Source organism: Carassius auratus, chromosome 3 (genome assembly GCF_003368295.1).
Source record: "Carassius auratus strain Wakin chromosome 3, ASM336829v1, whole genome shotgun sequence".
NCBI classification, from domain to species: domain Eukaryota; kingdom Metazoa; phylum Chordata; class Actinopteri; order Cypriniformes; family Cyprinidae; genus Carassius; species Carassius auratus.
This window is the reverse complement of record NC_039245.1, coordinates 13691603-13709831: the sequence shown is the minus strand read 5'-3', so window position 1 is coordinate 13709831 and position 18229 is coordinate 13691603. Positions and strand designations below refer to the sequence as shown.

Below are 18229 nucleotides of genomic sequence, written 5' to 3'. Positions count from 1 at the left end.
AATCAATACCGCATTAAACAGAAGTAACTGCAGCTGCTTTCCAATCATTTCTGATTGTAAAGTACCTTACCATTACTAATATAAAAGTGTATTATATAATTTTTATAAGTCGTTAAACCCATGTCAAGAAGCGGCACAAGTGGCACAACGGGATAAGGAGGGTGGATGATTAGCGAGGGATACCCGGTTCATCTAACCGTCACAACATATCGTGTGAACATATTACTGACCATTTGAGAATTTAATTTATAGTCTATATTCTACTAATTACTTAAACTATGTTAAAATAAATGTTACTGTAATAATTTGAGGGATGTTTCATTTGCATAGAACGTGTTGTCTTTCTTAACACTGCATTGCACCTTTGTGTGAAGTGGAAAATCGATTCCTGAGCAATCGATGCCAACTAATTCAGCACCCTCACCTTGGACAGCGCTTTTGTAATGTCGGACGTAAGAGGCAGCGTGATAAGAAGCTTCCTAAGGGACACTTCGGGGAACACACTTAGGGACTTATCGGGAAACTGGGCCCAGGTCATTGTGACACCTTTAACGTGAAACTCATAGCGAATGACACACATGAGCTAGCATTTGCATTGTTGTGGTAAATTCAAACTGTCCTCAGATTACACTTTATAAACAAAGTATTGACAAAAATAATTACAAATTCCTTCAGACAATCTCACAAAAACAAATATACATACCAACGATGCTATGCCAGACACAAGGAGTAAACAGATAAGATGGATGCGATGCATATAAGAGACTTAAACAAAATGGGTACTTGAAATGTGTGAGTGATTACTTCCTGAATACAGGTAACGTAATAGGACAAATAGAACAGCGTGATCTTAAAATGACCATGAACTAAATAGGAACACATTAGGAATCTGACTAAACGTAAAGCATGTTATCTTCTGAGAACATCAAACTCAATGCTTATGTAAATGTTGCTATTAAGAACAGAACATTTTGATTCGTCTGACCACAGAACAGTTTTCCACTTTGCCAAAGTCCATTTCAAATATCTAATACAGGTTTCTAGTTGCTCAACTGTCTTAGGTCTTCTTTGTCGCATCTTCCTCTTTATGATGTGCCAAATGTTTTCTATGGGTGAAAGATCTGGACTGCAGGCTGATAATTTCAGTACCCGGATCCTTCTTCTATGCAGTCATGATGTTGTTGTAGATGCAGTATGTGGTCTGGCATTGTCATGTTGGAAAATGCAAGGTCTTCCCTGAAAGAGACGACGTCTGTATGGGAGCATATGGTGTTTTAAAACTTGGATATACGTTTCAGCATTGATGGTGCCTTTCCAGATGTGTAAGCTGGACATGCCACACGCACTCATGCAACCCCATACCAACAGAGATGCAGGCTTCTGAACTGAGCTCTGATAACAACTTGGGTTGTCCTTTTCCTCTTTAGTCCGGATGACAAGGACAAAAATGCCAAGAACTGGACAAAAAGAACTTTTTATTAGTCTGACCACAGAACACTTTTCCTCTTTGCCACAGTCCATGTTAAATGAGCATTGGCCCAGAGAAAACACCTGCGCTTCTGGATCATGTTTAGATATGGCTTCATTTTTGACCTATAGAGTTTTAACCGGCAATGGCGAAGGGCACGGTGGATTGTGTTCACCGACAATGTTTTCTGGAAGTATTTCTGAGTACTGAGTTTTGTGATTTCCATTACAGTAGCATTCCTCAAAGTTCCATTTATTTCAGTAATTCAACTCAAATTGTGAAACTCGTGTATTAAATGAATTCAGTGCACACAGACTAAAGTAGTTTAAGACTTTGGTTCTTTTAGTTGTGATGATTTTGGCTCACATTTGTTTTAGTTTACTTGAGTTTATTGAACACAATTTATCTTTGGCGGTATGGTTCCTTATGGGGGTTCTTGCTCCCAGAAGAATTGAACATACAAGAGCTTGGGACGTCTATCCTGTAGCCTGGTTATGAAGATGGGTGTCTCTCAACAGTGAGGTCCATACCAGCTAAGATTTAGGAAGCCTTAGTGATCTGAAACAAAGAAGACGACAGCCAAAAGGTGCACAGTAATGTGCTCATGCTTATAATGGGGAGGGAGGGAGGGGTGCGAGCCATTGAGCATAATTACAGAGCAGTAGTGCCACGTATATATATATCCCGTGTCTAATAGGAGAGAGGTGGTGATTGGAGCGATTTGACAGCTGACCCCGGGACGGTTGAAGTCGGGGGCACGGAGGACCGGTTCTGTTGTGAGGGCCGCCTTGATCCTGAGGAATGCTGCTTCCATCTTGGAGGTCCACGGGACCTTCTCCGGCTGCCCCTTTCAGGTCAGGTCTGTCAGGGGAGAAGCTGAGGAGGAGAAGTTAGGGATAAAGCAGCCGTAATACCCTGCCAACTACAAAAAGGCCCGTACCTGTATTTTGGAGGTGGGCCGCGGTGCGGAGAGGATAGCTGCCACCTTCTTCTCTTGAGGTTTGATCAGGCTGCGACCCACCTGATATCCCAAGTATTTGGATTTGGCGAGGGCCGGATGACACTTTCAGGGGTTGGCGGTCAGGCCAGCCCGGTGTAGTTTCATCAGCACCCTCCCAGGTCTCCGAGTGGATCACAACATTGTCGAGGTAGGCCACCGCGTAGGCCTGGTGTGGCCGGAGGAGGACGTCCATCAGCCGTTGGAAAGTGGCCGGGGCCCTGTGTAGGCCGAAGGGAAGGACCCGGTACTGCCAGTGGCCACTTGGGGTGGAGAAGGCCGTTTTTGTGTGCTTCGCGCACGAGCAGATCGGTTTCTTCACTTGAGAAGCATTCAGCTTTTCCATCAACAAATTCCGCCATGTAAATAGTGAATAGCATCTCGCTCTTAAACGGAATGGAAGATGACACTCTGATAGGTTTATTGAATGTTACGCCTATTACTAATTAAGCGAATAGGGACCCTTGGTGCACTGACTGTTTTTCTGTCATTAAAATAGCAAAAGTGGATTTGGACACGCCCTGAGTGCACCTGCGGCGTACTCTTTACACTTTGCGTTTAGATAGTTGTAATAGTGCCCAGAGTGTTGAACTTCAAGACAATGTTCTTGATGTTTTGGAACTGGTTCAGAGACTCAAGCTCATATCCCCCTGAACTCAAGGAGTCCATGACTTCTTTTCCTGTAGAATAGCCCTCCTCAGGCTCGATCTCAAATTAAAAAAATTCCATCCCATCAATAGGTACGGGTGACTTTCAGGGCACACTGGCAGTTTTTTCTTCTACAGGAGCAACTGTGCCACACTCTGCTATTAGCAGCTCCTTCACATGCTGTCTACTATGGAGCTTTTCCACTGTGTGGTATGACTTGGCTCGGCACGGCTCAGTATGTACAGCTCAGCTCGGCACAGTTTGCGCTTCCACTGCAGTTTAGTATCGTTTTAGAGTGGGCGGGATTATTCACGTCATTATAGTCTACTGCCGCGACTCCTGAAAAACCTTTTTATTCCGTGTCGCCCCATCAATCTCTCGCTGGATACGCACCTTTGCTATCAATTAGAAGAACATCTGTACATTCTCAACAGTTAATGAAACAGACACCTTTTGGTTGTTAAAAAAGGTGCACTCGTTTAAAACATGAGAGATACTAAGTAACGCCTTACTGCCCAACACTGTTTGTAATTCACTTTGTAATGGATATTACGTGTGTGTCTGCTGGCTCTCCCCATTCATGCACCTTATTTCTCCCCAGTTTCACACTTCTCCTCTACAGTAACTTATTGAATGTTTGTCTGTTAGCATTAGCATGTCTGTTGTTGTTCTAGACAATGTTGCCAGATTGGGCAGATTTAAATTTGATTTTAGGTTGGTTTGGGGTTTGGCTGTTTTCAAACATTTCAAATTGATTAACAAACAAGCCCAAGTTTGCATATACCGTGGCCAATCATTCATTATGATGTTACAAGTGAGTGACATGACATACAGCCAAGTAAGGTGACCCATACTCAGAATTCGTGCTCTGCATTTAACCCATCCAAAGTGCACACGCACACACACACACAGAGCAGTGTGTTAATCAATTAATCAAGCCATTTATGCTGCGGAGCCCAGGGAGCAATTGGTGGTTCAGTGTCTTGCTCAATGGCACCTAAGTCGTTGTATTGTTGGCCCAAGACTCGAACCCACAACCCTAGGGTTAGGAGTCAAACTCTCTGACCACTAGGCCACAACTTCCCTAAACACACACGCACACTGCAAAGAGGACTGGAGCTGATGTTGACATTGCGACTGCACTTTTAGCCAATCACTAGGGATCAGAAGACAGACGTGATGATTCATGTGTGATCTGATTTTGAATGTATAACTGTATGTGATCATAATGCCTAAATATTGGTAAAGAGTGAGAGAGTGTTTTAACTCTCAAAATGTGAATTACACCTGTTGAAGGAGAGAATACCACTTCAACTGTGAAATCAGAGCACAGTTAAATTATTTAATCAAAATCTATTTATATCTATACGATCCTGTCTTTTATCCTTTAAAAGTTCCAGATTGAAAGCAGCTGGATTTGTTAATTTTGACTGTGCAAAGTTCTCAACTTTTCTACAATAAGAACTTCACAAAATACTTCCTCTAGTTCTGGTTGAAATTATAGATCGACACAAAATTTAGTCGGATTGTCATACAGTATGCATCAATGACACAGTTTTTACTGTTATGGTGTGTGCATAAACAAGTGTAAAATATCTAATTAAGTTGTTTTTTCCAATCACTTGTATTTGGCACTTTTTTGCATTTAAATTCTGACTGTTGAGATTTAAAATGATGCATGTGTTTTTTTTCGAGGGTATTGGTTAATTTCTTGATTGCCGATTTGACAGTGTCTGCTTGCATATTATAATCATATTTGATAAATCTCTTTGATGTATTTGCCCTGATTTGATCCATGGTAAATGTATTTAATATTATTTATATTATTTTGTCGTCATTATTTTGTTTTAAGGAGTTTAAAATGGCTCTTATCAACACTGAGACATATTCTATCACATTATTTTGACTGTGGAGTGTGTGGGTTTTTGTGAGCTTTTGGGCTGGAAAAAGTCCATCCAATCTTTCAACACTGGTTCTGGTATTTCTTCCCATCGGTGCATATCCTCATCTCTCTCCATCTGCACTCATCTTCTCTACTATATGTTTGTCTGCTAGCATGTCTATTAGCATTAGCATGTCTGTTGTTACTCTGGTTTCTAACCGTTGGTGCATCTGCTCATCTCTCTCTCCAGCTGCAATCCTCTCCTCTCCAGCTCCAGCAGACGCTCCTCCAGCTCCTTCTGCTCCTCACACACCTGGTCATCTGAAATGCGTGTGTGTGTGTTCACCTGAACACACAATCAATTAATCAATCAGTACAGAGACCCACATCTGATGCTGAAAGAGATAAGCAGATTCAATCCCTAACCTCATGGAGCAGAAGGTAATGTGTGTTTGTGATCCTTTGCTTTATTAATGCATGTTAATATCAAAATAGTTTAAGGTTTGCACACATTTCAGGTTAGTTTACATCTAAAAACTGAATTAAACTGCAGCGGTTGCTGCAAACAATCCACAAGAAGCTCTTTTCATATCTAACATTGAAATCACAACATGTTTTTAAATATGATTATATAGAGAAACAGATGCATGTTAATTGAAACCTGAAAGAAATTATGAATTTTACCAAAATAATAAATAAAACCAAAATAACTATATAATCCTATTAATATCACCACTCATTAAGTATTATTCAATTCAGAATTAAAAAAAAAAGTTTGTGTCTCACATTCCTCTTGATGAGCGGGAAACCATGAACATGGGCTGCAGCCTGGTGCATGCTGGGAACTGAAGATGAGGTTTGGGGTTTTTGTGTAACTGAGTTTTCGCAACTGAAAGCATTTGTCTTGACAAAAAGAAAAACAGAGAGACAAACTGTTGTTAAAGCACACACACTCTCTCACACACAATATCCTGTGAGTCTGCAAAGAGAAAAATAAAAACCCACAACCACAAACTGTGACTCTTCACTCTGAGCGTCAGATATCTGTTTGTCTGATTATCTGACTGACTGATTCTCACACACATCAACTACAGTTTTTCTGAATTGCTAAAACACAAAACCCCAATCTCTGAACCAAAGTATCACTAGCTTAAACTGATTTGTGGAATAAAGCACTCTTTCTGTTAAACCTTAAACACGTTCATGCAGTTAGGATCTATTTGCAAATCTCATGAACTCTTTCTGCTAAACTCTAACACATTCTCATTCACTTAAACACTGATCACACTGTGATGCATTTGTGCTGCATAATGCTTAACACAAGCGGCAAGAGTTAAATACAACTAAAGCACAGTTGTCATCGTTTACACACAACATATCAAACTTGTTCACACTTGTTTCTAATGATGAGATCAAACCAGCTGTACAAAGTATGGTTCAGCTCAGAGAGCACAAGTGTCACAGGTGACTGAATGATGATACTGACAGTAGATGGAAACAAACCCATGTGTGGCCTCAAGCTGGCAATGGTGACCTCCTGTCAGTAATTGCATGTACCCTTTCAGCCAGAGCTGGGCCATGTGTGGCGATGACAGCACGGTGGGGATCCGGCAAACAACATGAGGGCCGATTCTGATTAACCCTGATTTTACAATTGCACAACTTTCGTTATTTGAGTGTATTGAACTGCAGTAATTGTGCAACATCTTCTGAAAATATACAAACATTCACTAGGCTACTATACAATATTCAGCACAATACTTTTCTTGCAGAACAATTTATTCACCTTACTCAGTTGAAATGACTATACTTTTTTACAGAATTGGTAAATTGTTTACTCAATACAGTATACTTTTTTCTGTGATGTTCTAGTTGCTGTGTTCTCCATTTTCTTTTTCTCTGTAGTGTCTAATGAATGCTTTGTAGTGTTTTCTTTATTGATTTGTGTTTGTGTGTGTGTGTGTGTGTGTGTGTCTGTGTGTGTGATCTGAGAGCACCGTTTTATTTTGAGTGCAAGTGAAATGATTTTGCAGTGATTATTTGATTAGGATGGAAGAGTCAGAGGTTTCTTGAATTTAGTTTGAGTATTTGGATTTGTGTTCAAGGCTTTGAGAATATTGGTGATGGTTTCAAGAAATGTGTTTTAGCAATTCAGAAAAACTGTAAGTAGATAAAAGTGATAATCGCTTCAACCAAAGGTTTAACATTAGAGAGAAATTGCATGACTCTGAATGGGAAAATAAAGCTGCACCATGTTCTCTATTTCAGTTCATTAAAGTGGAGATCCTGGTTCAAGGTCTGAATTTAGGACTCAGGTCTAGTCTGGTCTCTGTCGGTCTAGACTCAGATCTGATCTCCCGATAACTGGACAATGAATCAGGTAAAGTTTGAGGTTTTTGACCTTCCCAGTTCTTAATTCAGTACCTCCTCATCATTGGACTTGTCCTCCTTTTTCTCCAGGAAGGGGTTAAAGGTCGTGGGCTGGTGGCGTGAATGAGCGTATGGAGCCGGAGCTGGTGGAAGACGAGACCAGGGACCCGGATTAATCAGCTTCATCCAGGGATGTTCCTTACGGACGACACTCCGAGACGAGACTGAGACCAGAACGAGAAAAACACAATGATAACAATTCTATATTCAGACTCAGTTACTGTGAAGCTCTTTCAACCTAAAAATGTTTCTATGCAGATATTCCTTTTTAGAGTTTTCAATTCTTCAATATTAAGTATTTAATGTTTTCTTTCCTGTTCACATGGATGCTCACAAAAAAAAAAAAAAAAAAATCAACAACAACTTGTCTAATCATTGGTAAATGTGATGAATTTTTTTTTTTAAATAGTGTATGTAAAACTGGCAAAAAGTTACACAATACAACATTATTAATTATGAACTGCCAGTGCATGTTGGGAAGAGAGTGGATGGGACTGAACAACAACAAAAACATTCAGTTTGAATTCAAATAAATGCATTATCATTAATTTTCATTAATTATCACCGAACAGCTTCTTTAAATGTTAAGTAGTTTTATCTCATCCAATTAGAATGTAGATCTCAAATCGTCTGTTTGATGATGTTTAAATTGTAACAATAGAAAGTGTATAGTGACACAGAGATGAAGATTCTAACCGTTGTTAGGGCAATGATCTGGTGATCTGGGGGCGGGGCGAGGAGGTTCCTTAGGCTCTTTCCTCTTTCTGGGAGCAGGTTTGGGAGGTTCTTGTATGTCAGTCTCTGATGAGGTGGAAAGACGTCCTTCATTCTGGAGAGACGTCCACAGACTGACTAATGGACAAATGGGCAGACATACAAAAAGACAGATGGAGAGAAGGACAGACAGAAAGAGAGACAGAGAAAGAGGCAGCCGGAGAGACAGACAGACAAATGGAAAGACAAGACAGAGAGAAAGATGGATAGACAAAGAGACAGACAGACAGACAAAAAGTCAGGCAGACAAAAAGACAGACATAAAGACAGACAGTCAGATAGATAGATACCCTAGTGTGAGTCTGATCTTGGGGTTTGGTGCTGCCGGATTCACTGTCCACAGGAATCTTCTGACTGTCTGATCAAACCCAGAGATTATCATTGATTAAAATGACAAATTTCAGCTCTAACGAATAATAGTGAACATGTGAGATCTCCAGTAGTTGATAGTCTGTCATGATCAGTACCATGAGAGTGTTTTCTGAAAACACAGTAGAGCTGAGAGACGTAAATGATGATGGACAGATGATCCGGCTCCTCCAGAGACACCAGCTCATCCGGATCTAAAAGAGCAGGAATTCCCAGCTCACGCTCCGCAACGTCAAACGCCTGATGAAGAGGAACAACGGACATGAGTTGGACAAACTACTCAAACAGAACACATATCACAGGTACAGGCTTCTCTACGAATAAATGAAGCTCTTATGAGTGTTTAACTGAACAGATTCATCACCTCACACATGTGATGGTTCAGCATTATTAAAGTCCAGCTGATGTCTACAGAAACTCACCAGACGCATGTTCTCGTAGACATTGTGTTTGGACAGTGAGTGAAAATCTCTGCAGAGAGAAACAAACAGAGAGATGAAGATACATCAGATACATGAAGAACACATCTGGATATGAGAAGAAACTGAGGCTGAAGACATGTTTCTACACAGACCAGAAAACTTTTTGCATTATGGTACAGTGCATTAGCTTTACTACTGAACTAGTTTAGTCTCATATCATGCAGCATATAATGTTTTAAGCCTCATGAGTCAGTGTTGATTCTTACAGTAGATCGGGTCTATGTCTGTGGATGATCGCACAGAAAGCCAGTCCATCTGTGAATGAAGAGCTCAGGTCTGTGACCAGAACATCAGGGTAACCTTCACAAACTTCTCGACACCAGTCCTGAAGAACTTTCAGAAAGCCCATGACCGAAAAACAAACAAACAAAACACAAACACTTGTTTACTACTTCGGTCACCCGTTCACGCGAGGACGCGCGCTTCAGACCCGAACAGAATAACGGGACGCAGAGTGAGGAATCAGTCTCGCCTCGGTTCATCGGTCTCGGGTTGATTTTCCATTTCCGTTACCCTCACACAGCTGTCTCGTTCATGAATGTGTATAATACTCCATCAGATCGCAAACCCGTTCAGAATCCGTGTTTCAGTTTTCAGTGTCTCTGAAAACAGTGATCTGTTGTTGCTTTGAACTTTTTGCTCCGATCAAACCGATCGACGATCGCGTTCACAGAAAACGCCAGCAGCAAACAAAGATACAGATCCAAGAACGTGCGCTTTAAATACAGATGAGCTACTATTCTCATGAAACAGTTCTAAAATACACTTTAGCAGAATACATCTGGAATCATAATTATATCCAAACACGCTGCTGCACGAGACTGAAGTATGAAAAGATTAATTTCCATTCAGGTTGAGGAAGAGCGTACAACAAACAGAGGACAGCTGTGAGACAGCGCGACACACACACACACACACACACACACAGAGAGAGAGAGAGGGAGAGAGAGAGGGAGAGAGAGAGAGAGAGATTTAATTATTCATCAAATAATTGATTTAGAAATTTAACTGGTCACAGTACTTTACATGCATTTGCACTATTCATATTTTGCACAGACTGCACATGGTTCAAGCTATAAACTGCGCTAAAAGTTATAAGCTATAAACTGTTTTAAAAGTTGTTATTGTACAAAGCACAGTAAACTATTTCTATAAAAATATCATAACAGCACTACTGTTATTTTGCATATATATATAAAGTGTATTTTATATACACTTTTGTGTATATAAAACACTATATTCTTGCACTTCTGGTTAGATGCTAACTGCATTGTACTCTGCATAATGACAATAAAATTAAATCTAATCATTTGCAGGCAACCTCGGAGCCACAGCACCTCCTTCCGGAGAGAAACAGCGTCACGTGACTCAAAAGTGAAAGTGAAAGTAAATGGTGTAACATTTTGCTCAAGCTCTCTTCTAACTGGAGACATTTCACCTCGATGTTTCTGTGATAACGTTTGTGATCAGTTTTAATTAGAAATTCAGTCTAAATTTAATCATCACTTGAAAACTGGAGTCAGACTAAACACGGAGCTAGACTAAAATTGAAACAAAATCCTGATCAATTAAACTGTGTGTGTGTTCACTGCTGTGTGTGTGTGTGTGTGTGTGTGTGTGTGAGAGTGTTCACTGCCGTGTGTGTGTGTTCACTGCCGTGTGTGTGTGTGTGTGCGTTCACTGCTGCGTGTGTGTGTGTGTGTGTGTGTGTGTGCCTGTCATTCTCAGGGCTCGGGCAGGGGAATGAAAGTCACATCTGGCCAGACACATGGAGTAAAGCAGCTTTATTTCACCTCTCTCCAAACAGCCATTTGTGGATATTTATGCAATCACAGTGACACACAGAGAAAATGTCCATTGTGGTAAATGCATTTTACCATGTTGTTCACATATGCCACAGGCAGTCACCTGGCAGTTCACCCTGCAGCTGAATGTAATGTACAGTATGCCAATTATCAAGTCCAACCAGTTTCTAAGTTTTATGATTACACAGTTTTTTTATTTATCACACACTTACAATCACACAGTTTGTTTCTTACTGTGTAAAGTACTTTGCCATAAGAACTGATAATTGTGTGAAGATGGCTGACTGGAGTGGATCAACCAGACAACATGGTGAGTCTGTTAATTTCTGTTGTTATTGTAATAAGAAATGTCTGTACATATAAGCAACATTCTTTTAATTTTTTTATTTATTTTTTCCTTAGCAGCTGAAGATGAAGGAAGTTCAGGATTATTTGAAAGAAGTGGAAGCAAACGCCAACCTATGAACCGTGAGTTTAACTTTTACACAAAATAATGTATAGTACAACAAAATCTTCATAAACCGGTGCTTTTAGAATTGAAGAAGAAAAGAATAGGGTTTTCACATCTAGGTAATTTCACAACTACCTTCCAGTATAATAACTGCCCTTTTTTTCAGAACTAAATAAAACATTACATACAAGTATGTACAAGAGAAACAGCAGATTTTACTGTCCATTATGCTGGTGTTTTGGTTGCATTATGCACATACAGAAGTTTCTCTTTCTACTGGTACAAGTCTAACAACAATACTAATGTTACCAGCTTCCACCGTTATTGTGTTTGTGTCTCAGAGCACTGTATTAATTTATAGTACAGTTTTTCTGAATTGCTAAAACACTAACCACCAATCTCTGAACCAAATTCTCACTAGCTTAAAACAATTTGTGGAATAAAGCACTCTTTCTGTTAAACCTTAAACACATTCATGCAGTTAGGATCTATTTGCAAATCTCATGAACTCTTTCTGCTAAACTCTAACACATTCTTATTCACTTATTCACTTATACACTTATCACATTGTGATGCATTTGTGCTGCATAGTGCTAAACACAAGCGGCAAGAGTTAAATACAACTAAAGCACAGTTATCATCACTAACACACAACGATTCATCATCATTCACACTTGTTTCTAATGATGTGATCAAACCAGCTAAAACAAGATTTACTAATCGCTGGAATGTGGCAGGTGCATTACGCATGTCTTGCTCTTGGTGTAAGGGGAACTTGCCAGTAATTTAGAATAGCACATCTATTTTCAGAAAGGAACTCTTTGTTTCTTTGAGATTTTTTCTCAGACGGCTCCCTATAAAGTTGTCTCATTCTGATCTGGTTTCGCTTGAGAATGCGAGCCAATGTGGACAGACTGACTCATTGATTGTTGTTGAATAAGGTGTTGTCTTTGATGATGTGGCTTTGAATTTCGCGTAATCTGATTTCATTATTTTCCAAAACCAAGTTTACAATGGCAGCTCCCTGTACCCCGGTGAACATTTGGCCCCTTCCTCCACCATGCTGTAGTCTCTCAGTCCTTTAGAAAAATAAAATAAATATATATATAGGGCTTGGACAATGCAGCCTAAATATTTTCCCCCACAGTAGAACACATTGTACAGGAAACTTGTACAGTTCATGAATGGCTGATGGCATACACTAAGTACATTGTCAGCCCACGGTTGATGACATGATCTACTAAGGTTGCTCTGATTTCATTTGAAGGTGTTTGTCTTCTTTGGCCATGAACTCCTCTACCTGCTCTACCCCAACCTCTCACTCTTCCTCCCCCTCTTATTCTCAACCTTCCTCTTCCTCTTCCTCTCTCCCTCTCGTCTTCCATTGTTGTTGTAAAAAAAAAAAAAAAAAAAGGTTCTCATCTGTGGTCTTTTCATAGTACTAACATCCTGATGAAGCGTTAACAATTAACCATTGAGGTGTTTGGCCAGGTGGAACATGTAACTGGCCAATTATCTCATGTAGTGTCATTTTGAATGGCAGTTTTGAAATGGCAAACGTGACTTTATGTCAGATTGTTGTGTCTTATGCAGAGAACTGTGTTCAGTGCATTTTAAATAGTTGTGCTGTGCATGTCATTTAAGTATGTTAGCAATTGAAAAAAAACTGTAAAACAAAAATAAAATAAAATAAATAAAAGGTGATTATTCCAAAGGAAGTGTGTGTGTGTGTGTGTGTGTGTGTGTGTGTGTGTGTGTGTGTGTGTGTGTGTGTGTGTGTGTGTGTGTGTGTGTGTGCATCTAGGCTCAATCCCTCCTCTGGGTCAGGCCACAATACTTCATCCACGTCACATGCTATATTCTCTCTTGCCAAAAACCGTAGAAAGAGCCTTATTGTATGGTGTAACCAACCTTAGATGGAGGCGGCATCAGTGTCTCCACATGCCTCCTCCATTGCCTGGAGAAGTGTCATGTTGACATAGGGATGATGTTCATACACTTTCCAACATCAAAAATTCCTCTGTAGGGTTAAATGCCAAAAATTAGCATATGGTTTTGGTGTGTGCTTCTGCTGTTTGAGTGTCAGGTTTCAGAAACTGTGTGACAAGTAAAGATTTTTTATGCATAAGCATTTGAAAAAACTGTAAGGAAATTATTTAAAATAACTGCTAGTAGAAATAAACCTGTTACCATGTAATTTCAGTGTCTGTGATTAAAGAAGAGATGAGAATAGTTCTGCTGGGATCACATGCAGATGTTAAATCCTTGTGTGGAAACACAATCTTTGGACGAAAGGTCTTTTCAGAGTCACCGTCCTTCCAGCATTTGTTTGAGAGGCATGATGGGATGGTGTTGGAGAGGCATTTGGTGGTCACCAACACTCCTGACCTGTTCAGTCCTGCTCTCTCTCCTGAAGAACAGGAGGTGAGGAGACGTTTCCATCTGTCTCGTCCTGAGCCTCATGCCCTGTTACTAGTCCTGAAGTCTGGCACATTCACAGATCAAGACACAGATGCTCTCGAGCTCATTAATGTCACTTTGGGTGAAGGAGCCTCTGAGTATGTGATTGTGGTCTTCATGCATGAGGAGCAGGAGTATGTGAATGCTAAAGACTCTGACACTGAATCAGTTAAGTCTCTGCTGGAGAACAGCAGACATCCACACCATCATCTACAGAGGAATGGAGACCAATCACAAGTGCAGAAACTTCTAGAGAGCATTGAGAAGATGGTGGAAGAAAATGGAGGCCATCAGCTGAAGATTCCTGAAGAACCAAGTCCTTTCCCGATGAAAGAAGATACAGTTTGCCCAACAACAAACAAGATTCAAAAGGGTAAACCTTTATCTCCAGTGCACAAATATTTGTGAATTTTATAAAAAGTAAGATTATTTTGATAAAGTAGATCTGCAGATGAAATAACCTGTTCCCTGCTCTCTCCCTGCTTTTCTGATGGTGTACATTCAGGTTTCAGTAGATGGCCAAGTAGTATGAATCAATGTAAGTATAAAGTGTATATACACACTGTTTTACAAAATGCCTGATAAAATGAATCAGATACATCAAAATGATTAATTCATATAATAATGCACTGCTTAATTCCATCAATTATACAAGAAATTAGGGAAATTAGGTCCATTTCTAGGTGGTGAAGTGTAAATTGGCTTTAGCTTGTGTCATTAAAGGTGCTATATGTTTTTTTAACAAGTTTTCTAAACTCTTAATGCACCAACAACTTGCTAAGTTTTAAAGTGTTACATTAGTATTTGTTAATAATTTTATTCATTTTTAGGGCCCACGGCACAGAGGTTTCACCCAAAGTCAGGAAATCCTACAAAATTAGTGCGATCAAAATGTGAGTATTACATAAAATTGTTTTATTCTTATGAATTCTCACAGAATTTTCACACTTCATCTTTATTTTACATCTTTCTAAAAAAAATAATAATAATAATGATAATTTGAATCTATCATGGCATTATAAAGTTTGAACATTAGTATTTGTGAATCACAGCCTCTGTTGGCGCTGAGAAGAGCTTGAAGTGTGCGAGGATCGTCCTGATTGGAAAAACTGGAGTGGGAAAGAGTGCAACAGGTAACACCATCCTGAGACGTGATGTGTTTCAGTCAAAATCCAGCATGAAATCTGTGACCAAGACATGTCAAAGAGAGACTGGAGATGCCTGTGGTCGACCTGTGACTGTGGTGGACACACCAGGACTCTTCGACACAACTCTCAGTAATGAAGAGATCCAGCAGGAGATCATGAGATGCATCGAACTCTCGGCTCCTGGGCCACACGTGTTTCTGCTGGTCATCGCTGTCGGCCCGTTCACACAAGAAGAGAGAGAAACCCTTCAGCTCATCAAGATGACCTTCGGACAGAAAGCAGAGACCTACACTATGGTGTTGTTCACACGAGGAGACAATCTCGCAGAAGAAAGCATTGAAGACTACATTAAAGAAGGAGATCCACATGTCCAGAAACTGATAAACGACTGTGGAGGAAGATTTCATGTCTTCGATAATAAACAGAAGGATCCTGCTCAGGTCGTGAATCTGTTAAAGAAGATTGATAAGATGATGTGGGATAATGACCCCAATTTCTATAATGACAAAATGTTTCAGGAGGCTGAGAGACCATTCAGACTTATGCAGATCAACAGAGAGAGAGAAGAGGAGGTCAGACGAGAAATCGAGGCCATTAAAGCGAAATATGAGTCTGAAATCAAAGAAATTCAAGACAAACTAGAAGAGGAAAGAACAAAAGGAAAAGTTAGAGAATTTCTGTTTGTGGAGAGAGAGATGATACTGTTGAGACAAAAGAGAGAAAACACAGTGACAATAAACACTGAACAAACCCTTGTCGAGAGAAAGAATGATGATAAGATTGAAAAGCAGGAAAATCAGCTTACAGGAACAACTGATCTGGATAAAGAGATACCAGAAACTGGAAGACAATCTGATCAAGATCGTGAGAAACATGTTAAAAAATGGAGGGCCTTTGAATCCTTAAAAAGAGGCAAAAGGCTAAGGAAAAAGATTGAGAGGGCACAAGAAAGTAAAACAAAAGAAGCAGCAACTGAAGAAGGGAAAGTAGAAAAGATAAAAGACAGAGTCACAGACCAACAGAGCAGTGAGGATTTACCTAAAAACTCTGAAGATGAGAAAAAAGCAGAGAAAGAACAACTACATCAGCATTATAAAGAAATGGAAGAATGCAGGCAGAAGATGGACGAGGCCATGAGGAGGTACAAAGAGATGGCTGATATGTATGCTGCAGAACGCATGAGAATTGAAGCCAGAAATGCTGAAATCATTGACAGCTGGAAGAAGGACCATGGAAAACCCTGTGTCCTTCAATAACAGACGAAGAAAAGAAGAATTATATATGCATGTTTTTGCTTCATAAGGTGCTGTCAAGTTAAAGCGTTTTTGAATAATTGAATTCCCTGGTTGGGTTTCATTTTGTTGCACTCCCATGTAAATGTTACCTGAAACACTGGACTTAAATGCCAGTGCAGTATAACACGAATTACAGTGCATCGCAGGACTACCAATTGGAAAATTCTGTTGCACTGTATTTCTGTATTTAACAGTTTGGGCATTGCAACACTACAGTATGTCTGGTCCACGCTACACTTATCTTTATCTCCCCACGCTGACTATTGGTTGCAGCTCACATCAAGTGCAAGACATTAATGCTTGCATACAGAACTTTATATCAACTTCAGGAAGACTGCAGTGTGTGAATCACTTTCCAGAAGCTTCTTGATCACTGTTCCTTGCTGGTGAAATGATCTACTTAACCCTACCTGGACAGCCGAATCCCTGACAGTATTCAAGAAGAAGTTGAAAACACATCTCTTCCATGAGAACTTAACTGCCACCTACTGAAAATATAAATCTTACTCTATTCTTTCACTATTACTACATATATCCTTCCCTTTTAGCTCTTTTGGTGTCTCTTTTTGATTAATCTTTGTATTCCCAATTAAGTTGCTTTGGATAAAAAATGTCTGCTAAATAAATAAATAAAAATCAATTCTAAATAATAAAGAAAAAAATGCTAAGTGTGGTTTATTGCATTGATATTGGAGACTAAAGGAGAAAACAGGACATGTTCTGAATCAAACGCTCCAAATGAGACAGGTGTGAAAGCACCCTCAGCCTCAGTGACCTGTGCCTAACTGAGATATGAGCGATAAAAACAAATGAAAATACGTGTAATGTACAACGATGCTTAACGTGGCTTTATGCACTTAGACAGTGACATTAAAAGAGCATCTTAAGTATACATACATAAGCACTTGTTTACAGTTTCAAAACATTTTCAATTCCAACAAGGCTTCATTTGTTAGCATGAATTAGCAATGAAAAGTATTTTATATTGCAACAGCATGGCAACCAATGAGAAATATTTTCTTAGCGCTTTCATTTATCGTAGTTAATGTTACTTTAAACATATTACTAATATGAAAAAATGCAAGCTATTAATGTAATGCATTAAATAATTTTAACAAATAAGAACTTATTGTGATGTGTTGCTGCCTAATTAAAGATATTTCTTTTGTACAGTTATGATTTAGGCTTTTGTGTTAATTTTACTTAGTTGCGTCTAGTTTGACATGAGTAAGGTGATTTCTCTGGCCGAACAGCTGGCCGAACTAATAACTGAAATGGAGCAACGGTACCCAGACACTCTTCTAATTATTATTGGGGATTTTAATAAAGCAAATCTCTCCCGTGAACTGCCAAAATACAAACAGCACATTACATGACCCACCAGAGACAGTAATATACTTGGACCACAATAAAGGATGCATATCACTCTGTCCCACGGGCAGATTTGGGGCTCTCTGATCACTGTTTAGTTCATCTCATACCAACCCACAGGCACAAACTGAAATCAGCCTTGTTATCTTAAAACTCAGGCAATTTAATAATACATAGAATATCAAAATCAACTGCAGGCGGCAGATTTTTTTCCTATTTAGCACTCTGGAAAAATCTACCTAACATTATTGGGGAGGCAGACACACTCTGTCAGTTTAAATCTAGATTAAAGACCCATCTCTTTAATTTGACATACATAACACACTTATACATTTCTAATATTCAAATCCATTATAAGATAGTTAAGGCCTGTTCACACCAAGCACGATAACTATAAAGATAACCATGAAGATATAGTTCTAAAAATCGTTCTCAATACTAAAGAATAGCATAGTTCACACCACAACTATAATGTTAAAGATACAGAGTTAATTATATTGTTGTGGGGGGTTTTGCCAGCTGATCAGTGGCGGTTCTACACGGAGGCCTAGGGAGGCCCGTGCCTCTGTAGACATGTCCCTGGCCACCCCCGTGCTGAAAAAAAAAAGGTAATATGATTTTACGTGCGAGCGCCAAAAGCGGAACTAGT

The 18229-nt window shown here is 39.6% G+C and overlaps 2 protein-coding genes across 2 annotated transcripts in view; one reads left to right on the top strand and one right to left on the bottom strand.

Annotated features, from left to right (window-relative positions):
• Window positions 1-9902, bottom strand: part of LOC113048828 (uncharacterized) — a 44265-nt gene extending 34363 nt beyond the window's left edge. Inside the window, exons 1-8 of the mRNA XM_026210723.1 lie at window positions 9257-9902; window positions 8991-9039; window positions 8667-8808; window positions 8490-8557; window positions 8122-8254; window positions 7420-7589; window positions 5782-5898; window positions 5215-5341 (exon numbers count right to left, since the gene is read on the bottom strand). Coding sequence (XP_026066508.1) covers window positions 5215-5341; window positions 5782-5898; window positions 7420-7589; window positions 8122-8254; window positions 8490-8557; window positions 8667-8808; window positions 8991-9039; window positions 9257-9399 — 949 coding nt within the window. The 5' untranslated portion in view covers window positions 9400-9902. The remainder of the gene's footprint in view (window positions 1-5214; window positions 5342-5781; window positions 5899-7419; window positions 7590-8121; window positions 8255-8489; window positions 8558-8666; window positions 8809-8990; window positions 9040-9256) is intronic.
• A 1229-nt stretch (window positions 9903-11131) lies between these two features.
• LOC113048836 (GTPase IMAP family member 8-like) lies at window positions 11132-16813 on the top strand. The gene is made up of 6 exons (XM_026210736.1): window positions 11132-11165; window positions 11258-11323; window positions 13510-14139; window positions 14272-14304; window positions 14597-14659; window positions 14819-16813. Exons 1-6 carry the CDS (start codon window positions 11132-11134, stop codon window positions 16168-16170), a joined length of 2178 nt encoding a protein of 725 aa, XP_026066521.1. The 3' UTR covers window positions 16171-16813.
• Window positions 16814-18229: the final 1416 nt, after the last annotated feature.